We start from the raw sequence: 26,679 nt of genomic DNA on the forward strand, positions 1-26,679 counted from the left end.
ATGTTTTTAGTTTGTGTAGCACAGCCTTGCTCAGCCTAAGGAGAAGTTGTCCAGTTGTTCCTTTCCCTCTGGAGCTGGAGAAGGAGCCAGCCAGATGTGAAATGTTTGTTTCCCTTTTGTGTGGGTGCAGTGCAGCTACCTTGCATATGTTGTCACCTAATCTGGGTAAACCTTCCTGTGGCAAGGATTAAAACCAGACTGTTCTGCTTTGCCTCATTCCAGATGTGTCCACAGCAGCCATCTGAGACCCCTGCACCGCTGGAGCGAGGGTCTTTCCCCGTTCCTCAGCTTCGGCTCGAGCCCCGGGTACCTTTCAGACAATTCCAGATGAATGACCAGGATGGGTAAGGCTGCTATCACTTTGTCACTGGAGAGGCAGGTTCAGGGTGTGACGTGAACCTTAAATTAGGCAAGAATTTGGGCCAAGGGTGCAGTTGCATGTGTGAAGCAGCAGGTGCCAAAGGGGAACCCTGTTTTTTACCCAAAGCAGGAGTGCTTTTCTCCAGCTAGAACAGCAAGACTATGAGCATTTTGTGTCTGAAGAGGAGGCAGACATGGGAATTGGGTTGTGATCCTAGACTGGAGGGGTTGCAGCTCTGATCTCTAAGTTCTAGGTACCAGGTAGACAAGGGGAAGAAATCGCTGGACAGGGAGAGAAACTTGGATGCATTGTATATAAGTGTATGTAAGTGCATAGTAGAAAAGGACTGATTTGGTGTTACAAAATCAGCTCTGCATTCTTTGATTTTCTTTTTGCTGGTTCTGACCAGTTCTGTGTTTCCCTACAGAAAAGAGAACAGGCCCACCCTGTCTCGCCCAACGCGCCCAGTTCGGCAGCAGCTGGAGCGAGTGCCCCGACCCACCATCATCAATGCAGAGAACCTGAAGGGGCTGGATGAGCTGGACAATGATGCAGATGATGGATGGGCAGGTAAAGTGCCTTCATGCTCTGGCTTTGTGTAGTTGTGAAATTGGTGTAAATGATGACACAATGGATCCTTCTGATCCTTCCATCATATTGTGCTCAAGGAACTGGATCTGAAGACTCCTAAAATCTGAAAACACCAAGCACAGCAGGAGGGATGGGACTGTGGGTGCTGGGATGGAGAGTTAGTCCTGCCTTTTCAGTCATGGCATTCAGTATCCAGTTGCACACAGTCTGGCTTGGCAACTGCCCTCTCATTTGCAGCCCCCACTCCCAGGTTGTTTGCTGCTTCTCCTCTGGGACCAGTCCAGCTGTTCACTAGTGTGTGTCCACGCTGCTCACATAATTTCTTACCTGATCTAGCTGAAATTGTCCCTGCTCATTGAGGGAGGTTGGTAAATGACATTAAAAGTCCCTTCCAACCCAAACTATTCTGTGATTTCCAGGACCAGTGCTGGACATTTGGCTTTGTGAGTAGTTCATGCCAAGCCTGTGTGTCCTGTAATTTAGTGCTAAAGGAGAGCATAAGCTTTATCAGGACAAGAGACCTGTTTCTCTTCTCTCATAAATCTATTCTTCCTTTGCTGCCTTCGTAGGCATTCATGATGAAGTGGATTATTCTGAGAAACTAAAGTTTAGTGAAGATGAAGAAGAGGAAGAAACTCTTAAAGATGGACGACAGAAGTGGTAAGAAGTCACTGTGTTTGCACCTACAATTTAGCTTTAGTAAAAATGAGCAATACCAGGATCTTTAAAAACTTGTTCTAAATGTGGAGTCTTGATTCCTCTCATTTGTTACTGTGACTTCATTGATTTTACTGGGCAGTGTTTGAGTGGTCTTCAAGGCTTTGTGTAGGTCTACCAGCTGACTTCTAGTTTGCCAGGCTTTTATCCTCCTATTTTCTCACCTTTATCTGCTGCACAATAGTGGAGTTGATCCTTATGTACCTTCAGAGAGTCACATCATTTGTTCTGGTGTTTTTTTGTTATCTTTCCTTTTTATTAGAGTCAGTTGCCTTTGCCACTTGATTAGGCTCCAAGTGCTTTTTGAAGCAAGTAGCAGATGCAATAATAAAGCTGTTTATGTGACAGGAACAGCTGGGATCCCAGAAGGCAGCGACAGTTGTCCCTGAGCTCTGCAGACAGTGCAGATGTCAAGCACACCTTGGAGGAGGGAAAGAATTGGAATGATTCAGCTGGCTTGTCCCGGCCAGTCCGGAAAGCACAGGATGCACAGCAGCCTCCAAGGAAGCTGAATGGCTGGAGCTCTGCCTCAGAATACCAGGTAGGTTGAACTCATGAGGGTGAGCTGGAAGCCCATCACTGTCCTTAAGAGGCTAATTTGACATTTTGTTGGAAATGGGATGCTGATGAATTTCTCTATTCTTAGTTTATATCCACCTGGAGAGACATCTATCTGCATAGCACTTCCACTAGGGAAAAGAAATTGAAGCTGGTCCAGAACAGTGGGGTTGTCAGTGAGAAAATGGAGTTACTGAACCAAATATCAATAACTCTTCCCAGTAACAGGGGGATTTGTGCTTGAGGATAGAGAGGAGGGAGTCAGAAGGGGATATTGTCACCATGGAATGCAGATCTCAGGATAGAGGCGCTGGTTGGGTCACACTTATGGAGGAATGTTTTTTCTCTGGCAGAAGCCCGCACTGGGAAGTGTTCTCAGACAGCAGTCCATAGAGGATAAAGAAGAAAAGGTGCCTGTGAGACAGAAGTTTGTGCACTCTGAGATCTCTGAGGCTGTCGAGAGAGCCAGGAAGCGACGGGAGGAGGAGGAGCGGCGAGCCAGGGAGGAGCGCCTGGCAGCCTGTGCTGCAAAGCTCAAGCAGCTTGATCAGAAATGCAAACTGGCTCAGAAGAATGGGGAGACACAGAAACACACAGAGAATGAGGATGTGCGACCTCCCAGCACAGAGAAAAACACTACACAAGAGAATGGCCATGCTTTCCGTAAAGGTACAGAAACACTGCCTGCCTCACCCTGTAAAAATTGCTTTTTTTGCTGTAGTGCTGATATTTTAGTTGGAGTGGAGAATTCCTGGGAGGGAGTGTTCAGAGGGTCCTTCAGCTACCCTTGAGAGATCAGCTGCTGCTTGTATTCTGCAGAGTATTTTGCTTTGTTGACAAAGGTTGATTAAATAAAAAAAGCTATTAAAACAAATGCAAACTTCTTCAGTTGCTCAGTGAGCTGTGCTAGCAGAGGGTTGGTTGGAATGGGCCTCATGGGCTTCTCATGATTGGATGATAATATTAAGTGCTTGTGACCATAGATCAGAAAAGAGTAAGTGCTGCCAGGTTTGAGGACTAATGAGGAAAAAGACTTTCTCCCCAGTGCATAAGCAGAAGGCTGATAGCACAGGAGGATCTCAGAATTTATCATTAAAATAAGATGGGGAAAACTCTATATAGTGCTGTCAAGGTAAAGGATGTGCTGTATATGATTGTGGTAAGGTTCAGCCATGTATTATATACAGTCAGGACATGCCCACAGCTGATTGTGTGGTGGTGGTGGTGCACTCCCAACTCTGTCATGAGCAGGCTCTAGAAGGATTGTTTTCTTCTCTGCAGCAACCCCTGAGTTTCACACACAAGATGCCTCTGTTGGTTATCTGGAAGAGGAGAGTCCTGCTCCAGCAGCAGCAGCAGCCCAAAGCAGCAGTGAGGAGGAGCTCAGAGAAGCTCCCTCACCAGCACAAGAATTCAACAAATACCAGAAGTCTCTTCCCCCACGATTCCAGAGGCAACAGCAGCAGCAACAGCAGCAGGTAAATGGCTCACAACCCATTTCTGGACCCCCGCTAAACCATTGTGTTTGCTCAGTTCTCAACACCATCAGTCTTTGGGCTGGGAGGAGATAAATGGGGTTTTACCCTGGCCTTTTTCAGTACTTCTGATCATGGAAATACCCTGTCTGATTGGGTAGAAAGGCTCTCTGTGGGCTACATGAGTTTTCCTTGCTCCCTGTGATGCTCGAGCTGTTGTGGGTAGAGCTCTGCCAGGTTTGTCACTTGCCTGGGAGAAAAACACAGTGCTGTCAGAAATGTTGACTTGTCTTGCATGGTTGTCTGGGCATCTCCTGACAATTGGAACTCTTAGAACTGTGTGGCTTGTGGCAGAGCTCTGGTTTGCAAATGTTCATGAGCAGGAGAAGCTGTGGATGTTCCCACATCCAAACCATGAGTGGCTGTCTTGGTGCTTGTGTAGGCCTGGCCTAGGGGAGGTTCTGTTCCTTGGGCTAGCCTTGAACCTGATGAACATCTCTTTTTACTCTCTGGCACAAGATGAGCTGCTGTTCTTCAGCACTGCTGCAGTGCCTGAATCCACAGGACAGGGGAAGGGGAAACCCTTGGGGTTCAGCTGCTTCCATTTCACTCAGCACTTGCTGAGTCCTTACCATTGTAGGTATGGGCAGCCATTTGCCTGCCAGGGGCAAACTGTGCTTAGTTTGGCAAGTTCCTGGACTGCTTCTGGACTTGGAGGGAGTTCTGGAGTGGCACACTTCTCATTCCATCTCCTGCCTTTGCAGAGGGCTGGTCCTTCGCTCAGCTCTCATCTAATACCTACTTAGATTATTTTTTTCTGTGAGGCTCTTTGAGATCATTGTTTTCTTTGCACTGTAAAAACGTTTGGTCTTAAATGTTTCATTTTTGTTGCATTGAAAACTGTTCTGGGGCACTGAGACATCAGCTGAGCTGCTTTGTGCATCTTGGCTCTTGCCTGACCTTTCAGTGCTGTGTGTGCCATACGTGCTGTGCAGCTCTGCTGCCAGATGCACGGAGTCTCTGTAGGGCAGCAGAGCCAAACCAAGGGACAGAGTATTCAGGCTTCAGATAATGCAAAGTTAATTGCCATTCTTCATAAAATAACCACTTGAAATGGGATATCATCAATGCTGCTGCAGATCTTAGCAAAGAGCTCACAATTGGCTTTTGCTCAGTAATTGCTCTTTTATGGATGTTCCCCATGCTCATTGCTCGGCAGTTGACATTTTCACGATTCAGATGTACAGCAGCAAATGCTGCCTAATGTTACTCTTGAAAGGAGATGCTCTTAAACTAAAAAGAATTGGATGTCTTTGCTGTCATGCTAATAATACCACAGGTCATCACTAGTGGAAGAACATGAAGTTTTATTTTATTTTCTCTTATCCTCTGTGATGTTAGTATGTATGAGGCAGTGCATGTTTTGGCTGGCTTGTATTGCTGCTCTGGTGGCTCCATGTAGAGAATAAAATGGAGAATGATGGTATTGTGAAGGCAGTATTTTCTCTGAGGTACCAGAGGACTAGGTAATGTAGATGTAATCTGCATTTATCAGAGCCTTCCTTGCTGTAATGATGTGTCAGATTCAGATTTAAAGGTGTCTCTTTTGCTCTGCAGTTGGGGATTGGCTTTTTTAATAACCAGTTACGGTATTTGACACTGTTGTAAGCTTAGCAAAAAAATATGGTGGCACATATGACAAGTAAGTAGATGCATTTGATGTTAATTGGAGCTGTTTAGTGTTTGAAAGCTTTCTTCAGTACACAGACTCCTTTCAAATATATATTATTTTTGGACCTTCAGCAAAAGTTAAATGTCAAATCAAATTAGCATCATGACAGTCCTCAGCTAAGGAAAGGTGGACTGGCTGTGTGGGAGATGGGGAAACAACCTGCAAGTGCCAGCCTGTCTGAAGGATGCCCAGGAAACACAGTAAAATATTAATAGCTCTCTTAATGTGATTTAGGTTGTTTTTATCTAATCTCTTAAGCTGACAGGGGTGCAACTAATATATCTACACTCTAAATAAATTAGAGATGCATTTCCTGAAAAATGTAACATCTTCTGAAGTATTTGGTTCCAGTTATGAAATGGCATTTGACAGGAAGCTGTCCTGTGTTCATTCAGGAGTGTTGAACAGATGCAAATTGTGGTGTTAAAGGTGATCCCCTATGTTTGGCCACACAGCCTGGCCCACAGTGGTGTGTTAGAATAACAACTGCCACATTCCCAGCTGGGAGTGAATTACCCCTGTCTGCCCCACCTTCCCATCTGATCAGAGATTGACCCTTTGCTGATGGCACGTGTTTTCCTTTGGCTGAGCAGTACCTCAGTGTGATTGCTGGCAGCGCAGCCATGTCCAATGGCCCATCCTGTCCCCTGCAGGAGCAGCTGTACAAGATGCAGCACTGGCAGCAGCAGGTGTATCCTCCTCCATCCCACTCCCATGCCCAGCGGACGTTCTACCCGCCGCACCCGCAGATGCTCGGCTTCGACCCCCGCTGGATGATGATGCCGTCCTACATGGACCCTCGCATGGCCCCCAGCCGCACCCCCGTGGATTTCTACCCTTCAGCCCTTCACCCTTCAGGTGAGCTGTTGGCAGGGTTTATCTTGGCTGTTGAGTTGGTTCATAGCTGGAGATTTGCTGTGTTGTCTTAATCTCTGTCCAGACTTTGCATTCTTGTTGGCATCCCTTCTCTGGGATGAGAATGGGAAGTGGTGGGAGACTGGGAGGGAGGACATGTAGACATGTGTCTGTCCAGTCTCTGCACTGCAGTGGGAGACATTCCCTGACTGCTTTCTGACCTTAGTGGATGTGACTGATCTTGCCCCTTGGAGGAAAGGGTAGCAGATCCACTGATCTTGCCTGTTGAAGGAGGAGGATAAGTTTTGGAGTTACTGCAATAATGTGAAATCTCAATAGACCCCTTTTAGGCAATGTGATGGAGAAACCCTGTAGTTCCTGAACTGTGCACTTTGCACCTTCCTATATTGTCCTAATCTTCAGAGGTGTGAGTGTAAACATCAGGATGTATAAATCATTCCCTGGAGTTAGTGGATTGCTTGATCCCAAGCCAGTGATGCTGTGTAGTGTCTGTGTGGGCTGGGCTCTGAGAGCTGTGTCATCTTCTGTATCACTCCAGGTGTATTTCCCAGCTGTGCGTTTTCCAAGCACAGGCTCCCCTTTACAGGGGAGGTTTCCATGGCTGCAGCCGCCTGCTGCCTGAGAAGGAAGGGGAGTCAGGCTAGGAGATTGTTCAATTCTTTTTGTCTGTGAAATCCTGGTGCTAATGGCATGAACTCTGTTGTGAGCAGGAATTATGAAGCCCATGATTCAGCAGGACTCCATCAGTGGGAGCAGCTGTCGGTCTGAAGATCAGAACTGTCAGGCAGGGCAGGCAGAGAGGAAAACTGCTCCCTTGGATCCTGTGCCAGTGTGGGGCCAGGACAGCTACACATCCCTGCAGAGCAAAGGATACTCCCTGTCACATCAGAAACAGGCTGACAACATGAGCATGGAGGGGCTGCATGCCAGGTGAGTGCAGAATTCCCCTGTCCTCATGCATGCTGGGATGGGAGGTGCTGCTGTAAGCCATGTGCTGAAAAGCAGGTGTAGAGCTGGCCTGAAAGATGTCTGTGAACAGGCCCAGGTTCTGATCTGGGAGCACTCTTACACTCCTCAGTGTTTTATAGCTGGTTTGCACAGAGCTATTGAGCTGTTCAGAAGTTTTCTATCTGACCAGCTTGGAGCCTGTTTGGAGGGAGAGGGGCCTTGTCACCTACATGGGAAGGTATAAAAAACCATGAAAAAATCTGATGATTGCTAGTTTGTTTCCTACTTTTTTTTAGACATTCTAAAACCAATTCTTTGTTTTCAGATCTCCACATCATTGGAGGCTAAATCTCCCTTAATTTCTTAAGTTTGCTGCTCATCATAGGAACTGTTTTACTTTATCATGTATTGATTTAACAAACCAGGCAGTACAGCCTGGGGCCACTGCAGCTTTGCCCAGCATTTTAGTATTTATAGGTTAATTGCCTCATGATTTACCATAAACCTTAGTTTATTTCTTTTCACCTCTTGTATCCAGCCTGGGCCCTTGGATTTGTGCTGTGCTCTGCATTACCTGGCTTTCCTTTGTTTTGTTCTCAGGAATGAAAGTTACTCTGCTTCTGGAAGACCAGAGAGTCTGAGCACTCAGCGAGATCTCTTTGAAGAGAGAGGGGAGGAGTATTTGAATGCTTTTGACAAGAAGGCCCAAGCAGACTTTGACAGCTGCCTGTCTTCTCAGAGGATAGGCCAGGATCTCCTGTTCCAGCACCAGGAGAGTGTGCAGGAAGCCTGTCCTGCTGGCAGCCGCCATGCAAACCTGAGGTGCTCACCTCTGGAGCCTGATTTTATCCAAGCAGAGAAGAAGCCTGAATACAACGGTTGGGATATCAACCACCATCAGAAACCTGCTGAGACAGCAGCAGAAGTTGCTGAAGAAGTACCCCGGGATGAGCAGTCCTTCAGTGCTGACCCCTGGAAGAAAGAAGGAGCCAATCCCAAGCAGGCCACTGAGGAGACACCAGAGTGGGCTCCTGAGAGCCGCAGCACCAGCGGGCAGCCCCCGGAGCAGATGGGGAGGACACGGCGGTCAGGGCCCATTAAAAAACCAGTCCTGAAAGCCCTCAAGGTGGAAGAGAAGGAGAAGGAGATGGAGAAGGTTAAACTGGAGGGAGAGGACAGCTCACGCCCGCTGAAGGAGAAGGCAGCTGTTCAGAAGGTGGAAAATGAGTCAGATGACTCTGCTGCCTTGCTGAACTCCACGCGTTACCTGCTGGATGACAAAGGTTCTTCCCAAACCAGCCTTGCACGAGAGGCTGAGAAATCCCAGGAGGAAGAAGAAGAGGAGGAAGAAGAAGAGAAGCCAGAAAGAACCTGGGAGAGCAAACTATCTAGAGAAAGCAGCGATCTCCCTCCCACAAAAAGAAACAACTGGATCTTCATTGATGAGGAGCAAGCCTTCGGTGGGAGAGGTCAAGGGCGTGGGCGAGGGAGAGGCTTCAGAGAGTTCACTTTCAGAGGCCGAGGCACGGTTGTGAGCAGCAGGGGGGTCTACAACAACAACAACAACCAGAGGAGCAGCCGGGGCCGAGGGCTGCGGGAGTTCAACCAGGCAGAGGATTTCCCCAGGGGCAAGCCGAGGCGCCGGATTGCCAGCGAGACACACAGTGAGGGCTCAGAGTATGAGGAGCTCCCCAAGCGTCGCCGGCAGAGGGGCTCTGAGAACAGCAATGAAGGCTCTGTGCTGGACAGGGAGGACAGTGATTTGAAAAAGGGAGACTTCAAAGAGTCTTGGAGGTCCAACAAAATCTATTCAGATGATCACAATAGCCTGGATCCTAAGATGAGGGCTCCAAGAGCCTTTGGGAGATCACTGCCACCGAGACTGAGCAACTCTGGCTATGGGCGAAGGGGGTTCATGGGTAAGGAGCCCACCCAGTGGCAGGGCAGGAGTGGGGGAGGAGGGTGGCAAGAGTACAGCCACTCGTCTCCATCAGACACCTTTGGGAGCAGGCAGCAGTCTGACAGGGACTACATTCAGGATTCTTACAAACACACGGATTCCTTCTCCAGCCGGGTTTTTGATGAGAGTCATCTGGATGACAAAAGGCACTTTTTCCAGGAGGATTACTCAGCAGATCAGGAGAACATAGAGAACAGGCCCTTCAGGAGGCGGCGTCCTCCCCGCCAGGACAAACCCCCGCGGTTCAGACGCCTCAGGCAGGAGAGGGAATCAGTTGGGCAGTGGAACCCTGAGGAGGGAGGCCCAAATCTGCTGCCCAGCCAGTGGCCAGGCAGATCCAAACTGGGCACTGCAGAGAAGAGCAGCATCTCGGGCAGACGCTCTCCTGAGCTGTCCTACCAGAACTCCTCAGACCATGCCAACGAGGAGTGGGAGACGGCGTCTGAGAGCAGCGACTTCAGCGAGCGGCGGGACAGAAGAGATGGAGCCCCAGAGAGTGAGGGCCAGCTGGAAGGTGGCCTCAGCACTGGGAGCTTGGGAGAGAAGAGGGAGCTGGCAAAGAGGAGCTTCTCAAGCCAGAGGCCGCTGGTGGACAGGCAGAGCCGCAAGGCTGAGCCAGCAGGGTTTGCAGAGCAGTCTGTCAGGACTGGTGTGGGAGCAGCTTCCAGATATGAGAGCCAGCAGAATGGGACCCTGATAAAGAGCAAAAGGTAAAGTTGTTTTCTCATCTGTGATATATGCACATGTTGGAGTGGACATACACCCCATGCAGTTTCTTCTTGTCACTCCGCATTCTACTGACAAAATGAAATCCTTTCGCTTCTTTCTTGTGTAGGTCTACAGAAGAAGGAGGAGGCCTTGGCAACACCAGTGGTGGGAGCAGCCACTCCATTTATAGCTTGGATAGGGCCTCCCATGTGAACTCAGAGAGTGCTGAGGGGCCAGGTAAAAAGCCAGAGAAGGAGCACAAATCCACTGCACAAAGAGCAAGTGAGAAGGGAGAGGCCTTGTCACAGTTTGAACTGAGTTATGGAAGTGAGTATCTTGATTCATTTGTTTATTTTAGGAGGATAACATATTATGGCTGACGTATTAAAGCCAGACTGATTCAATCCAGTGTAATTTTTTTTATCAGGTTAGGGGCTTTTTTCCATTTGTTTCCAGAAACAAGAAAATTCTTGTGTATCTAAATAGAAAAGCTTGGAAGGTAAAATTGTTGTTAAATTTTAAACACAAACTTTTCAGCCTGATTTGACAGTGTCTCCAATGTTTCTTCTATAGAAAGTTTGTGTTTAGAGAGAATATTTCTGTATTTCTCTCTAAGATGCTGATGTGTTTTAGGCTTGAAATTTGTGTTGTGTAAAAGAAATAAGAGAGCATCCAGAGTGGGGAATTTGAGGCTGAGCTAATGGCAAGGAGGCAAGAAATTAGCATCTCTGAAAAGAGAATTACCTGAGTTATCACACAGCTCCTCTGGCTGAAGTGTGGTCATCTTGAAACAGAGGAGACAGCAAAGTCCTGCAAGATAAAGTGGCTGCTAGATGTCAGCAGACTACATACATTATTTTATTTTCTAAATGTAGCTGCTATGTTGCTGGGTGAACTTACTGTGGCATGGATCCTTTTTGGAGTGCACTGTTTAAATTCCTGCAATTACAAAGCTTTACATGCACACACATGTGCACTGTGTTCTCTCTGTGTGCTTTGTTCAGGTGCCATCATTGATAATCGGGTGTCAAACACAGCAGAAGAGAATGAAGTTGGTTCCATGGCAGGGGAAGGCTTCATTGAGGTTCTTACTAAAAAGCAGCGTCGCTTGCTGGAAGAGGAGCGAAGGAAGAAGGAACAGGCTGCTCAGGTGAGGAATGGCAGGCAGAAAAGTTGGACCTGTTACATGGTTTGGGTTGCAGTCAGAGAAACAAGGCCCCAGAAAGTGTTTGTATGAACAGAAAAAGGTACATTTGACAGTGCCAAAATAGTACAGATCCTGTATTGGGCCCCAGAAACGTATTTAGGGCTGCTGGTCTGAAAAGGAGAGTTTGATTTCTGACTATTCTTGGCTTGCAGCAGAATTGCTAATTGGAAGTTAAGTTTCTAGAATGTCTTCATCCAAAGCAGCTTGGCTCTCTAAGCCAGCTGCTGGCTGTAGTTGGTGGGATATTGGGCAGCAGGAGCAGTGCAAAGCAGGATGACTTTGCACTCTGACTGTGTTGTTGCCAGAAGAAAACCTCACACTGCAAAAGGCAGCTCTTTCCAGCCTTGTCAGACTGGGGGCCCCTCCCAGGCTGACACCTGTGCCTCTCCTGTCACAGGCACCAGCCAAGGCCCGCGTCCTTCAGTCGCGCATTCCTCCACGATTTGCTAAGAAGCAGAACAGCCTGTGCTTGGAGCAGAGTGATGTAGCAGTGTCTGGAAACAGCCTGGGCACGGAGATCTGGGAGAGCAACAGCCCAGGTAGGCTTGGGTCTGTTTGTTCCAAAGGGTTTCACAGAGCTGGAGCTCTCTGGGATGTGCAGCAAGGCTGGGGGGTCCATGGTTCAGAGAAGAAAACTCTCTCCTCCTCTGGTGCTGGGAATGAGGAGGGAGCTGGCAGACATGTGGAGTAGCCTCTCTTCTAAGCCCTACTGTTCAGCCATCCTGCTCCTGTTGCTGGCCATGTCAGTCTCCTAATCTGCTTCTTGGGTCTTTGTTTCACATCAAGTTACTACAATACAGCATTTTATAGCTGCTTGGGCTGGATCTACTTTTTGTTATTTTGCTTTCCTACATTTTCTCATATCTAGCCTTGAGTGGTTAGTGCCTCCCTTGTTTCTCTCTGACCTGTCTTTCTCTTGTTGTGTTCCCTAAGAAATCTCCTCCCTGTACTCTATTCTCACTCCTCATACCCTGTGTTCTCTGCTGCATCATGTCTCAGATGTCTGGGCAACACTTAATGTTCTCAGGTGGTGAAAATACCCTTTCTCATGTCTAGAAATGGAAGGTGGATGGCGTAATGTGTACAGGGTGTGCTCATAGCTGTGTTTCAGGCAGCTGAACCCTGCCCTCCATTCTCTTCCAGCACTTTCTGTTCAGTCTCCTGGCAGCGATTCCTGGAGCAAGCCTGTAAATACCTTTAATGGTACTGAGTCCAGCACTGAGGTAAGTGGCTCCTAAGGTGCCCTTCAAGGTATTGTGTGTATAAAGTATTAATGCAGGTGCTTTCATGCTTCTCATTGCTCCATCTGTGCTTAGTGACTCTCAGCTCTGCTTGTGCCATTTTAAACCGTCTCTTTGCAGTTTTAATTTGAGCTTGGCGCTGTTCAAATCTTGACCTAAAGAGCCAAACCAGCGCTGCTTGGTGTTGTGTGTGGGTATAAATCTGGAGTAACTGTGTGGTAGAGCTGTTCCAGGGTTATGCTCATCACTGGGTGCACACTGTGGTTGAGGAGGGTGGAATCCCTTAGGTCCTGTTTGTGCCTGTGAGCAGTGTGTAGCTGTAGCCTTAATGCAGGGAGGGTAGAGGAGTTCCTGAACTCTTCATCTCTGGAGACCAAGAGTTCAAATTTGATTTGGATCCCATGTGAAGCAAGTTTGGCAGTCTCAGCCTAGCTGTTCTGTGGGACACATTTCCTTACTCTGAAGCCATGGTGTGGTTGATGCATCAGTTCACTGTCTCAGGGCTGTGTAGAGCTGAAGGAGCAGCCAAGGGCTGCTGCAGGTCAGGCCCAACTCCTTTGCAGTTAACCAGGAAGGTGATTTGACAAAGGGACGTGGTCTTGCTGTTTTTTGGGATGATTTTTCCTCGGTGGTGCTGGGTCGGAGTCCGGGGCTTTAACACATTTCGTGCTTTGCATAGCAGGGATTTAAAGGCAGCCAGGGGGATAGTGGCATTGACTTGAGCGCGGAGTCTCGGGAATCCTCCGCGACCTCCTCTCAGCGCAGCTCTCCATATGGCACCCTCAAACCAGAGGAGATGAATGGGGCTGGCCTGGTGGACTCAAAGCCTGACTGCCAGAAGGAGCAAGTGCAGAAGCAAACTGATAAAAAGGTAATCTGGATTCGCAGCCAAGCCAGAGCGCAGAGTGAGAGACGTTGTGAAGTGGTTGTGTTGTTCTTGATAGCATTAAGGCTTGAGGTTGGGTTATTTGGTCTTTGTGTCTCAGCCTCTCTGCTTTCCTGTTAAGGATTCAGATCAAGGCTCAGGACAGAACAAGGAACACAAGCCCGGACCCATCGGCAACGAACGCTCCCTGAAAAACAGAAAGGGTTCGGAGGGAACGGAACGGCTGGAAGGGAATATTCCCCCTGTTAATGGGGTGGAAATTCACGTGGATTCTGTACTTCCTGTGCCACCCATTGAATTTGGAGTAAATCCTAAAGTGAGGATTGAATTTAATTTTATCTTCTTGGTGATTTGATCTTGTTGAGGGATGAAAAGTCGTTTGAGGAAGAAGGATTGTTTAGAGGAAGCTTCCAGCTGTAGGTTTGCCTTAGATTTCATTACTGACACAGACTAGGGACTCAGGATGTCCTGGCAAACATTTAGTATCCACTTGGAAATACAGTCCCAAGGACCAGCTGGGGTGGTAACAGAGGTGAGGGACAAAGTCATGGCCAAGCTTTTGTGTGCCTCTGGGGGTTGCCTGCTGCTGAGTGCTGAGAAGTGTTTTCTGTTTGCAGCAAGGCTTACTGGAAATCAGTCTTTAGTTTGTAGTGTCATAATTCAGGCTAGAGTCATTAACCATGAAAAGCAGAGGGGTGGCCCATGGACCTGGATTTAAATTTTATGTGTTTTGCTTTTTCAGGACTCTGACTTCAGCTTGCCACCTGGTTCTGCCTCTGGCACTGCAGCTAACCCTGTCACCAAATTGCAGGATGCCTTGGCCAGTAATGTAAGTATTTTTTTCTTTTGACATTGATTCATTGGAGATACTCCTTAGGTAAATCTCAGATGCTTCCAAAGAGAGGAAGCATGTCTGCATCTGACTTCATATTTCATGTTTAGGCAGCAGATGTTACTGAAATCTAAAATGGAAATCTCATGGTACTGTGGTACAATGAGTGTCACAAACTCAGAAATGATGTAGAGAGCAACTTCATTATCATTGTGACCTGTGTAGAGCTATCTCTGAGATGGCCAGTCTCTTCCCCTGAGACACACAAATGTTGGACATGGCCGTGGTCCAGATGGCGACATGTTTAGACCCAGACTGCCCTTGCTGTTTCACCTGTCACAGCAAGGCAGAGAACTGTAACATGGTGGTCAGGCCTTTTTGGAGGTTTCCCAGCTTATTCCAGCCCTCTGGGTATTTTATTATTCTTTGTGAAGGAGTGAGCACACTGAAAGCCCAGCTGTAGACAGCAATGTGAGACACACACAAAGCTGCTTTTGAAATGTCTTCAAGTTTGTAGGGTGTCTGGTTTTGATTTTGGACACTTGTCTTATAGGGTGTTTCTTTTCAGAAACAGATTTTGTCTGAAACCTAGGTAGTTTCTAAGTATGGTACAGGAAGGAGAACTCATCTGCAAATGGAAGTTTTTGGATCAAACTGATGGTGAAGTGGAAGCTGATAAAGTTCAGCATGGAGGGGTGTCTTTGCACATAACCAAAGCCTCCTTTATTGCAAGAGCAGAATGGACCCTAGGCGAATGTGGCACTTGGCTCGTGCAGTACCACCAGGGACTGAATTCTTTGGTGTGCACTTACTGGAGCTGCCCAGCTGAACCTCTGTCAGCCTTGGTGGCTCATACCATTCTCCTGAGAGTTCCCAAATATTCACCTTTTATGACTCTCCCCTCAGGCAGGGTTAACACAGTCCATTCCCATCCTGCGAAGGGATCATCACCTCCAGCGCTGCATCGGCCTGAACCCCATGTCCTTCCCCACTGCTGACCTTACTCTTAAGGTAAGGAAGGTGTCTGGTTACCATGTCTCTGTGGGGAGATCACTCTGAAGGTGTGTGGGTACCACGTTTCTGTGGGGAGATCTTTCCCAGAGTATTCTGCTAGGTATTGCTAAACTTTATTTAACTTTTGTAAAAGTTGTGCATATGTGCTGTTCAGCATGAGTGCAGGGGTGTGTGTTTGAGGTCCTGAATGCAGGAAGTCCTTGCCAGTTGTAGAACCAAGTGCAACACAGCTTTCCTATTTCTGTACTGGGCAAGGGGCTGCTAAGGGATCCTGAGAAGCCTGGTGGTGTAAAGAGAGGCAAAAACCAAACAAAACCCACCCAAGTGTACAAACAAGAACAACAAAACCAAATAAACCAAACCAAAACCTACCTCCATCCCAAACCCAAGAAGCTCAGCAAATACCAAGGGTTTTGAGTATTTGTGAACAGTTCTTGTTCATTAGAAATTGTTGTAGAATCCCCTGACCTCAGACCTGTCAGCTTTCCACTATGCCTAGAGTGCAGGGGATTTGGGCTCAGGACACAGATGAGCAACTGTGGGCTTTGGTAATGTCCTCCCCATTTGAACTGTCTGTAGTTATTGTTCTTTGTTTCCATAGATGGAGTCTGCTCGTAAAGCTTGGGAAAACTCTCCGAGTTTACCAGAACAGAACTCCCCAGGAGGTGCAGGCTCAGGCATCCAGCCTCCTTCCAGTGTTGGAGCTTCCAACGGTGTCAGCTACAGCTCTTTTGGTGGAGTTTCTATGCCTCCCATGCCTGTGGCATCTGTAGCACCTTCTGCATCTATTCCAGGTACCTGCAAACTGCAGCAGCAGCATTTGCATTGTCTGATTGTTATCTGGGAGCCATCCTCTGGTTCTGGTAGATGAGAGCATGGTGAGAAGAGCTGCTGTGTAGAGTAACTGGCTGGCTGGTGTTTGACAGATCCTTAATAACCCAGGCAAGGCAGAAAGAGGGACTGTCTCCCCACTTTAAAGAATGTGACTGGTGAAAGCTTAATACAAAGCCAGCTTTCCCTGTGTAGTGGCAAGTGTCTGATGTCTCAATAGATCTTGCTTACCCTTTACTGTGTGCCCAGTAAAATAGAAGGAAAGAGACCTCTGGCTGAGAGGCTTCAACAGTCCCAATATCATTATCAGCCATTTCTCTGCTTGTTTTGCCTTTGAAGCCACAGGTTCTGGGCACCTTTTGCTTTTAGCAAAACAGCAACTGGCTTACAGCTCACAGAACTCTGGGAAAGAGGAAGGTGTTGCTGCCTTTTAGTTAAAGGAAAAGCTTAACTCAGTCATGTTAGTGTGTGTAATTAGGGAGAGCATCTGGAAAGAGAAATGTACTGGGATTCTCTCCATGGGATGACTCCTGGGTCCCAGAGGGCTTCTCATGTGTGCACTCTCTTTCTCATGTCGCAGTTCAGGAACAGAGTGAAATGTGTAGTGACTCTGTTGTTAGCTTCCACTTGGTAAACAGATGGTTCCAAGTCAGGTGATTTCCTTCCTCACCCACCCTAATCTTGCTTTTTAATCCTGTGGTTCATATCTGCACAAAAGCACAGGAGTGGCACAGCAGTTGCTAATTGGTGCCACCCTTGGGGTGAATGTGGCTTTTAGATCTCATGTGTCAAGGCCTTAAATGCTGTGTTTGCTTTTCCTGTCTGTCTGAGCTGCAAAGATGAGATGATTGCAGAGCAGATTTCTGGCATTTAGTTCAGAGTACAGGTTACCAAGTTCTGAGCTGCTAGTGTCTGACTCTTTTGTGGAGGTGGGAAACCTGGGTTTACATTTAGCCTCTGACAGGAAGATATGATTAATTCTCAGCAATCCTGCTACTGCTGATGTTGGTATGTAGATTTAGGAGCTTTCCAGACACTTCTGAATGGGTACTATATTTGTGTTAACTTGCTGAGAGGTGGGAAATAGTCTTGACCTGCAGATCTCTGCTGTGCCTGTATCTCCCCTGTACCTTGAATTGACAGCCTGCCTTTTGTGATGCCCAGGTAACCATATTCCACCCCTGTATCTGGATGGGCACGTGTTTGCAAGTCAGCCCCGCCTGGTCCCTCAGACGATACCTCAGCAGCAGAGCTACCAACAGGTAAGGGAGCAGCACAGCTTGCACGTGGTGTTTCAGGGATTCTTCATGGTGGAACTTAAAAAACAAGGAGTAACTTTTCACTTTCATAGCCCAAAGGAAATTAGATGTGGCTCCCTTTAGGTTCCTTGAATGCTGCTTCCCAGTGGGTGTCAGAGGTTAGTGGAACTGAAGGGAGGGAATCGAGTTCTTCCCCTTCTGTACCAGTGCCCTTGGACTGGTTTTAACTGAAGCAAATGCTGAGGCCTGAGTGAGATGAAGTGACTTTTGGTGAATTCTCCATTCAGTCAATAATAATGAGTAACTTCATTAGTAAATTGGGTGTTAATAGGGCTGGGGAGAGCTCTTTCAAGGTGGAGTACAGGCAGGTGAGAGCTGGGATTGTCACTGCCTGCTCTGTGTGAGGAGCATGTTGGTTCCCTCATGTCCATCAAATGCCTCTTGCAGGCATCTGGGTGCCTGGGCAGTGTGTTCCCAGTGTGTGCTGCTCTTCTGGGGAATGGTGCAGGGCTGGGTGAAGACCCAGGGTAGGTAATTGTCACTGCAGATTGGCTCATGCAGGAAACTGATGGGTTTCTAACAGCCCTGGAGAGTTTCTGGCTCCTCTTGTACCTCTCAGTCATACTAATTTCTTTTGCAGGCTGCTGCTGCTCAACAGATTCCCATTTCCCTCCACACATCCTTACAGGCCCAAGCTCAGCTTGGACTGAGGGGTGGCCTGCCTGTGTCCCAGTCCCAGGAGATGTACAGCTCCATACAGCCCTTCAGGTAACTGCTTCCTGTTTTCCTTTCCTTGTGGCTTGCTCTCTTATGTTCCTGATGTTTGAGCACATTGGTCAGACACCTCACACTCATCTTCCCTTTCCCCTTTGTTCAAATTCTGTTTCCTTTCCCTAATAATAGTGACAGTGTAGGGAGCATGAGACTGAAAAATCTGAATTAGTAGTTAGTGCTTCAAAAGCCTAAACACTGAGATTTAAGAAAACAACCCTTCTTATTTGCTAGAGCTGTTGGAATCTTTAACTTCTGATTTTTTCCTGCTTTGCATAACTGCTGCAGACTCTAGGTAACCTGAATCCTCCCTTAACTGCTAATGCACAGGTTGTTTTGTGGGATATTGAAACATAAATATCAGATACTACACAACATTGTTCTGTTGAATATTCTGGCAACACAAGGACGTGGTTGTAAAAGCTTAAGAGTGGAAGTAAAAAATCCTGGTAACTAAAATGGAAAGTGGCATCACAGTTTACTTCTAAGCTGTCAGTTTAGTTGTCTGACAACTGATGGCAGGCCAGATACAGTTTGGCAGGGTGTGCTTGTACAGTCTCCAAAGGCTTTGTGCATCATGACTGAAGCATGTTTTTTTCCTGCAGGTCTCAGGTGTACATGCACCCCAGTCTGTCCCAGCCCAGCACCATGGTCCTGACAGGAGGCACTGCTCTGAAGCCTCCATATTCCGCCTTCCCAGGCATGCAGCCCTTGGAGGTGGTGAAAACCCAGTCTGGGTCCCCCTATCAGCCCATGAACGGAAGCCAGGCACTGGTTTATGAGGGGCAAATAAACCAGGCTGGTATGGGAGCCTCCCAGATGATGGACTCTCAGCTCACACAGGTTAGGAGCAGGACTGGCGAGCCACTCCTTTGGTCCAGGCTAATTCACAGCCACATGTTTCTGAGGATGGGTTGTAACATGTCTGTCTGAACTAAACTCTTTGTAAAGAGGCGGAAGATTTCCCCGAGACACTGTTCTGTGAACCATGGTTTCACATATGCAGCACCTTATTTAATGAGATGGTTGCTCATACCTTGTCTGTCCCTGCTGAGACGTCATTTTGTCACTTGGAAGTCAGACCTTCCAGTGCTGCATGCATAGGAGGCCATGATGCAATGGTTGTCCTAAAAGCACCTCTTCTGAGAGCCAAATCCCAGTCATCTCTCCCAGCACCTCAGCTTCCAGGGCAACTAGGAACTTGTATTAAAGGCTCATCTGTCTTCTCAGTTCATTTGTCGTCCAAGTCTTATTTACAGCTTCAGCTGATCTGTTTGGCAGACTCCTAACAGGAATTTCAATGTGTGAAAATGTTTTAATAAAGCATGGTTCACATAAAAACATTGAATTCTACTGTGACCATAGCTGTGTTTGTGGGCATGTGCTCTGATTCTCTGGAGAAATTTGATAACTTTATTAAACTCATCTTACGTTTATCTTGTGCAACTTGTTAAGGTTTATTTTTTGTTTCAGAGGGATTTTTATGTTGTGGCTGACGTAAAGAGTTAATCCTGAAAGTAACTTAGGTGAGGAAAATACAGAGAACACTGGCAAACGAAATATTTGAAGAAATGCTTTATCCATCATGAGGGAATAACTTGGTTTCTTTTGCCAGCCTTAGATTGGTTTATTTATTTATTCTAAAATGTTGATAGAACCTCCCAAATCCAGCAATTGTGAGAAAATCAGAGGGAGCAGGAGGTGCCTCAGCCCTGAGCTACAGTATTTTTTTGTAATTGCTCTTCATTCTGTCCATCATTGGTTTGGAGCTCACTGTGAAACATGGAACTGAGGTCTCCATCACTTTCTCTGGAGGTCCAGTCCTCAGAATGTTTTGGTGTAAGAGTGTAGGAGATTTTCAAAGGTGAAAACAAAGCACCTGACACTGCACTGACACTGCCATTGTATGAAGGGAAAACAGACCCATGAAGTGACCATGAGGAAGACTGGAGAACTGGGCTGTAGGAATGGAGAACAGCCCCCATCCACGGGCAGTTAGGTTAACTTGATGGCATGTTAAAAACCCAGCTGATAAGAGTGTTGGCAGCACTGCCAGAACATCCATTTCAGTGTGAAAGTCCCTCTGTTACAGTCATTTGCGTTTATTCCGTGCCAGACCGCGCTGTTTGGGAGCTTCCTTTTGGCAAGGCTGTGCTTTCAGGGTATTGGGAGGCAGCATGTCAAACACGAGACTGTTACTGCCTTTAAGGTAACTACATGTCCTTGTCACACAGCTGACAATGCCTGTGCCTGGCTCCCAGCTGCCTCTGCCCCGCTACGGCTCTGGCCAGCAGCCCCTGCTTCTGCCACAGTCCATCCAGCTTCCCCAGGGGCAAAACCTGCCTGTAGGAGCTCCCCGAAGAATCCTCCCTCCTGGATCCCAGCCTTCTGTTCTTGCTGCCAGCAGGGAGGTAAGGATTAACTCCTGGTGCTGCTCATGGCATTCAGTAACCCCTCCTGCGTTGAAGTTTGACTCCTTGCTTTTTAAAGGGGAGAATGGCTTGTTTGGGATCCTTAAATATCCAAGCCAAGGATTGCTGTTAAAATGAAGGAACCCATTTCCCCTCATCTCCAAAGTGCAAGCCAGCAGTTTTCAGGTTTTTGCTGCTGGTCATCATTCTGTTTCCAGGGAGCCACATCCTGCCTTGATCCAGTTTGGAGTCTCCAGTTTTATTACATGTTTACACAGGTTTCCCCAGAGTGCTTGAGGGGTGGTGAGCTCCAGACACAGTTGGAATACTGCCCAGATATTTCACTCTGTTGTGAAGCTTGTCCATTTGAGTAGGTATATTAATGTCATGTCTGGTTTGATGGATTCATATCATAAGTTTGTCTTACTATAGGGGAGAGAGAGCACAGCAGTTAACTTCCAGGTTCTGTATTTGCTTGTGCTGCTGGCTTGGTGCTTAAATACAAACAAACTATTTCACTTACAAGCCTCACTTTCTTCACCTGAAAAATATTTCTTCTTTTAAATGGGCATGATGGGGAGAAGGGCAAACATTTGGCTTGAGTTTTTATATGAAGTAATGAGCGATTTGTGAATGCAAAGATGATACTCTCTCTCACTCATTTTCCTCTGTAGTCCTCCCAGATGGAAATGAAAGGGTTTCATTTCTCCGATGGTAAACAGAGCATGTCCTCCGGAGGGTCAGTCCCGTCCCCACACACGTACAGGTGAGACCTCCACACAGCTCGGGCTCCTTAGAATGGGAGAGAAACGTGGTGCACCCATCATCCCTGCACGAGATCACCTCGCTTTTCATGCCTAGAACGTGCTCACCTCAGTCCAAGCACTTGTGTCTAAATGCATGGTCATGGCTTTCATCCTGGGTGTGGGCCAGTGTGTGTACCTGACCTGGTGCTTTGTGGGAAGTGCATGAAGTTACTTGTTCACTGAATCTCAGAGACACGTTGGAATTGGTGTGTGCTTTTGTTCCTTGTGAAGATGGGAAACCTGAGGATCATTGAATAAATGTTTTTGGTCCTGAAGATGTGAGTGTTCATGTCTAGACACATCAGGTCATCGAGGCTTTTGCAAGACTAATTTATTGTTTTTCTCCTAACCGACCCGTGTGTTGTCATTTGGACTGTGGAGCTCACTGGTCTGCACAGCACAGACTTGTGCCCTGTCTATTGCTGCTTTGCTGTCTTTTTTTTTTTTCTTTCACACATGAATAAGGCTCTCATTCCATTGTAGAATTTACTCCATGAATGTTGTCGACTCTTCGATTTCCAGGCCTAGCTCTGCCAGCCCCAGCGGGAAGCCGTCGGGACCAGCAGTGAGCATGGGCTCTGTGCAAGGACACTACGTCCAGCAGGTAGTGTACCTGAGTTCTTTGTACAGCCCAAAAGTACCTCTCTGCTACACTGTTGTGCTTGTGCCTTGGGCTGCAGAGGAAAGGCAGAAAGGCCTGTGTAACTGAAGCTCCATGTGGGAGCTTGTTTTCCCCTGGGTAGGTGGGTGTTTTACTGAGTCCAGGAGTAATTCTGTGTGATTTGAAAGTCAGGTGAGATTACTTCTACTAATTTCTACTAAGTCCTGCTGTGGAATTATTATAAGTTACTTGCATTGCCAAACTCGTGATACACTGAGATCCTTAAATGTGAGGTGTTACAGGAGCAAATTCAATGTCCTGCATGAATGATGGTCACAGTTTGCTTGTTCTGCCTACCCAGAGGTGTCTGTCCTAGCTAATGCTTTGGTTTTTGTGTCACAAGGCAAAGCAGCGGGTGGATGATAACAAAGCCAGTCTGGGAGCAGTGAAGCTGCAGGAAACAGCCTCCACAAACCAGATGAAGCCAGTGCGCACAGGAGCGATCAAACCTCAGGCAGTCAAAGTGGAGGAGAGCAAGGCCTAGGAGCACCTGATGCCTGCCTGGTCCTGCTGCCTGAGAGGCACCACAGCTTAGACTGGACCCCACTGGATCTCCTGAAAATCTCACCAGATCTATCCCCACCCCACACTGACTGACTACAGCAACATCATTCAAGCCCCTCTCCCAACAAAGCAGTTTGAAACAGTGGATATGACATTGACCTGCTTGCTTTAAAACAAACCAATCATGTGACTTTTAAGTGGCTTTAGCCATTTTTTTTTTTATTTTTCCCCCTCCCTGTGCCCCATCCACAGGTAGCTGTGATTGCTCACTTGGCAAAGCCCATCCTTCTCCTTCCCTACTTCTGTCTCAGCAGAGTGGCAACTGGGGGAGAGGGGTTTAGTTTGAGGTTTTTCATTTTAAAGGCAGCTGAGGTTTTTACAAAAAAGCTGTATCTTTGTTTATAGCAGAACTTTTATATGTTCTCTCATTCCCCCCTTCTTTCTGCTTTCCTCATTCCTTTCAGAAAAGAATTCCCTTCAGCTAAAATGGTGTTCTGACAAAACTCTGCTTAGTTTTGTATATGGTTCTGTGCTATGTTGAGAGTTCGAGTTTGTTTGGGTGTATTTCCCCAGATGATTTAGCCTTTCAGACTATTTGATTAAAAAAAAAAACAGGACAGATAAGACATCTGTTTATTTTTCAGTATTTTTGTTTTAAGCTAGAGGCAGTGCTTGCAGTAGGAGGAAATGTGTACTAAAGATATGTAGTACATCAGTGCGTAAATCCTGAAACTTGCACCACTTCAACACAGCTTTGGGGTGCTTTGTGCACAACAAAATTTAGCATTTTCATTTTAAGGAAAACAACTGAAACCACCAGATTTCTGTTGCAATCTCATACAGATCTAGGTGTTTAATTTTTCCTTTTTGTGCGTTTGGGATTTTTTTAGTGACTGCAAAACACTCGCCAAAATGTAAATCATAGATTTACAAAGTGTAACGTTTGTTGGGAAGAAAAAGATTCTCACAGCACATGGGTCAGAAGAGTTGGCTAGAGCCAACGGGTCTGTATGGACTACTTTTTGTAGTTGTGATGCTCTCTCATGCTCCCTGCCTTGGCTGCTCGAATTCTTCGTGTCTCCTGAGACTTGTCCTATATTGTGTTCACCCTCGGGGCTGCTCTCCTAAGCTTTGCTCTTTTCCCTGAGTCTTGCTTTCTATTCCTCTATTCCATGGCCTTTTGTAAAATTTGCATAGAGATGCGTTGCTAAGGAAGCCCCTCTGCAAGGCACACTTGGAACCTCCTGGTTTGGGTTGGAAGCTCATGGTTCCAGAGGCAGATTGGAAAAATCCTTCTCCTCTCCTTCCCCAGGTGAACAGCAAAGGGTTCTTTACTCTGATGCAGTTGCATATAGTGTGTGTACAGCATCACCTCACCACTCCTCTCCAGTATTTGATGATCTACACAAGGAAGATCCCAGTGGGAGAGGTTGGGTTTTATTTCTTTGGCTGTTTGGTTTTGGTTTATGTGAGTGTGCGTGTGTGTGTGTGCGTGTGTGTACGTAGATTTTTTTTAGGATGGACCTAAAAGTTCCTGAAAGGACTTGGAGTCTTTCACCTGATGGTAGTCTAAAGTAAAAACTACTTTCAGAAAATTTGGTTTGTGTTGTTTAGCTCTTTCAAAATGTAAAGTAGGCTGGTCACTCTGAAGTGAGGGACAGAACCGTTTTTGGAGATGGTGGCTTGCTCACAGGCTGTGCATCAGCCTCTGCTGGGTGGCAGAAAGTCATTTGGTGGTGGTTCCAAAGAAGATATTTTGAACAAAGAATGTATTGGGGAAGGGATCTGAAAGGTGTTTTTGGTTTTTTTGTTTGCTTTTTTCCCCCCCTCCCTCTGCCCTTTCTGGAAAAAGATCCTTTGTAACTTTGTAAGGATGCATTTGAAGTTTTAAGCTAGGCATAAATATGATTTTTATACAGTAGCTTTAAAGAGCTTAGAAACCTAAACTAACTTAGGCATAGTAATGTCCCCTCTCCATAGGTGTCCCCATGGAACATGGCAGAGAACCCGAAGGGAAAGGGATAGGATGGTACTTTAAGAAAAAATAAGAGCTCTTTTTTCCTTAGGTTTTATGGATTTTAATTTCAGAGCAGAGTGTGCCAGCATCTCTCTAGCATCCTCCTTAAAGTACAGGGTTTGAGATTTAGTGACAAATATTTCCCCAACCTTCAGACATCTCCCAGATCTGCATCCTCATCTGCTAGTCCTGCTCCCAGTGTTTTCCAAAGATTGCACCTCCAGTAAGTCATCCCATCCTTGTTTCTATTTTCTCCCTTGAAATACCATTAACAGCAGAATTGTCTGTTTGGGATTTTTTTTTTATTATCCTTCTGCCCAGCTGGCCCTAGCTAATACGAGCCCAGAATCTAACAAATGGCTAAAGAGACTTACCTGAGCCCTTCTCATCTCTTCCCTACTCTAGACACACTACTTCAGCTTTACAAAGACACTAACCTCCTTCCTCCCACTTGTGTGACTTCAAAATGGTCAAACGTGTTGGAGAAACTGGGTTATTGCAAGATCCAAGTTACTGCAGTCCCTCTGGTGTACATGCCATCAGAACTACAAAACTTCCTGTTGAAAAAGGTCACCCTTGTTTCTCTTTTAATCCCTCCATTCCTTCCCCCAACAGAATAAAACACTAGAATTTATTTATACGTATTTGATGTTGTAGGTCTAGGTGAAAAAGTAATTGTTTCACTGCTCTATTTATATATTATGTCTGAATTATTCTGTGCAGGAAAGGCCAAGAAATGCATGTGAGCTTCATTCCATTTCTCAACTTTGCGTGACTGTCAGCTGCAGTTGGCAAGACTCTCTCTCACTTAGTGGAGTTTTGTGTGATGGAAAGCAGTTTTAGAGCCCAAATTTCTACAGTGCAATATCCTTCTCTGGCATATATTTTTGCTTGTTTGTTTGTTTGTTTGTTTGTTTAAAGCTAGTCCAAGGTTAGTGCAGTTTGTGGTGCTCTGGAAGTTCAAAAGGAAAAGCCTCTGATCCTCAAAGGAACAGAAAAGCCAAGGGAGCTGGAATAGTGATAAAAATCCAGTGTGGAGAGGAGGATGGACATGCACAGAATGGATCAGTACAGTTACAGAAGGTCCTTCTGCTTGCTGTCTGCTCTGTTAAAGGGTTGATTTATTGCTGATTTATTCCTTTGTGGGTTGCTTTTGCTTTGACTAGAAGTCAGCTACCAAATCTTCTGCTGGGAAAGGTGCAGGGTGCAGTGGGAGGGAAAGGTGGAGCCCATCTTTGCAGCAGGAATGTTGAGAGCCTGAGTGCTGCTCTTGTTCAGCAGAGGGTCTGCAGCTCCTGTGTGATTCCCTGCCATGGCCAGCAGCCCCAGTCAGTGCTGCTGCCCTCACCCCTTCTGCTGTAGCTCTTCATTTAAAAACAAATCAATGTTCAAGTCTGGAAATTAAAAAAAAAAAAGGAATAAAAAGGCACTCCAGCATATTTTAAAAGACAAGCAGCACAGTCACCAGTGGCACAGGTCTTGCTGTTGATGTGCCATAGCTTGCTCCTGGCTGTGCCAGCTGCTCTGGATGTGTTTGCTGCCCCTTGCACTCCCGTGTGTGGTGTTCACACAGAGCCACTCACTCCATCCACACCTTCCTGGCAGGAATGCTGCAAAGCCACAAGCTGCCCTGTGCTTCCTGTGTATTTAGAGATAGGCATTCCAAATGAGCTGAGTGTTTTTGCTGTCTCTCACCTCTTGGCTACACCAGTCACGTTGCAGCCAGCACCCCTGCATGCCAGGACCTCCTTCTGTTGCATTTTCTTAACCCTCCCTTTTGCTCCAGGCTGGTTAAGCACAGGTTAATTCCTTGTAGCACTGGTTATTTTTTATTCAGCAACCCAGTTTCTTCATAAGAAAGTTGCATTTGTGAATAAAATTTAATTTACAACAGCCACCAGCGTGCTTAGTTGTGGCACATGGACAGAAAAGTTGCATTTTGCTGAAAAAAGAGACAGTAGAGTCCAGCTATTTTTGTTGTTTATTTGAATCCAAAGACCACCAGGTTTTCCAGTGGCCATAGACACTCCCTTGGGTTTAGTGGCTTGTTCTGGCTGCTCCAGATGTCCTTGACTGTCCCCAGGAATCACAGCTGCAGCAGTGAGGCGCTCACCCCTTAGCATGTCTTAGGCATTGTCCTTAGCTGGATCCTCCCTCTGGTTCTGTAGGAATTGCATTTGTTGTTTCTCAAGGGGATACTGTCCTCCTTAAAGCTTTTAACTTCATGACCTGTATAGTAAATTTTTTTTGGCCTTTCCTCTCTTTGTCTTTTCATGTAGACCAGATATTTGAAAGGGCAGACGATGGATAATT

The 26,679-nt window shown here is 46.7% G+C and overlaps 1 protein-coding gene across 6 annotated transcripts in view; it reads left to right on the forward strand.

The window, feature by feature from the left end:
- PRRC2B (proline rich coiled-coil 2B) overlaps positions 1 to 25,826 on the forward strand; it is a 45,221-nt gene extending 19,395 nt beyond the window's left edge. For 4 of the 6 annotated variants that reach the window (XM_074556623.1, XM_074556625.1, XM_074556624.1 and 1 more), the window contains exons 8-32: positions 223 to 344; positions 789 to 931; positions 1,522 to 1,612; positions 2,018 to 2,210; positions 2,581 to 2,896; positions 3,509 to 3,705; positions 6,088 to 6,292; positions 7,021 to 7,240; positions 7,859 to 9,928; positions 10,054 to 10,253; positions 10,931 to 11,076; positions 11,531 to 11,672; positions 12,277 to 12,356; positions 13,054 to 13,245; positions 13,382 to 13,576; positions 14,003 to 14,089; positions 14,999 to 15,103; positions 15,708 to 15,900; positions 17,102 to 17,199; positions 17,837 to 17,964; positions 18,573 to 18,810; positions 20,202 to 20,378; positions 21,053 to 21,144; positions 21,668 to 21,788; positions 22,189 to 25,826. In XM_074556623.1, the coding sequence (XP_074412724.1) occupies positions 223 to 344; positions 789 to 931; positions 1,522 to 1,612; positions 2,018 to 2,210; positions 2,581 to 2,896; positions 3,509 to 3,705; positions 6,088 to 6,292; positions 7,021 to 7,240; positions 7,859 to 9,928; positions 10,054 to 10,253; positions 10,931 to 11,076; positions 11,531 to 11,672; positions 12,277 to 12,356; positions 13,054 to 13,245; positions 13,382 to 13,576; positions 14,003 to 14,089; positions 14,999 to 15,103; positions 15,708 to 15,900; positions 17,102 to 17,199; positions 17,837 to 17,964; positions 18,573 to 18,810; positions 20,202 to 20,378; positions 21,053 to 21,144; positions 21,668 to 21,788; positions 22,189 to 22,329 (5,892 nt within the window). In that variant the 3' untranslated portion in view covers positions 22,330 to 25,826. The remainder of the gene's footprint in view (positions 1 to 222; positions 345 to 788; positions 932 to 1,521; positions 1,613 to 2,017; positions 2,211 to 2,580; positions 2,897 to 3,508; positions 3,706 to 6,087; positions 6,293 to 7,020; positions 7,241 to 7,858; positions 9,929 to 10,053; positions 10,254 to 10,930; positions 11,077 to 11,530; positions 11,673 to 12,276; positions 12,357 to 13,053; positions 13,246 to 13,381; positions 13,577 to 14,002; positions 14,090 to 14,998; positions 15,104 to 15,707; positions 15,901 to 17,101; positions 17,200 to 17,836; positions 17,965 to 18,572; positions 18,811 to 20,201; positions 20,379 to 21,052; positions 21,145 to 21,667; positions 21,789 to 22,188) is intronic. The other 2 variants (XM_074556628.1, XM_074556627.1) reach the window with 2 other exon arrangements.
- The last annotated feature ends 853 nt before the right edge of the window (positions 25,827 to 26,679 follow it).

The sequence above is a fragment of the Zonotrichia albicollis genome, chromosome 21 (genome assembly GCF_047830755.1).
Source record: "Zonotrichia albicollis isolate bZonAlb1 chromosome 21, bZonAlb1.hap1, whole genome shotgun sequence".
Classification (NCBI taxonomy): Eukaryota; Metazoa; Chordata; class Aves; order Passeriformes; family Passerellidae; genus Zonotrichia; species Zonotrichia albicollis.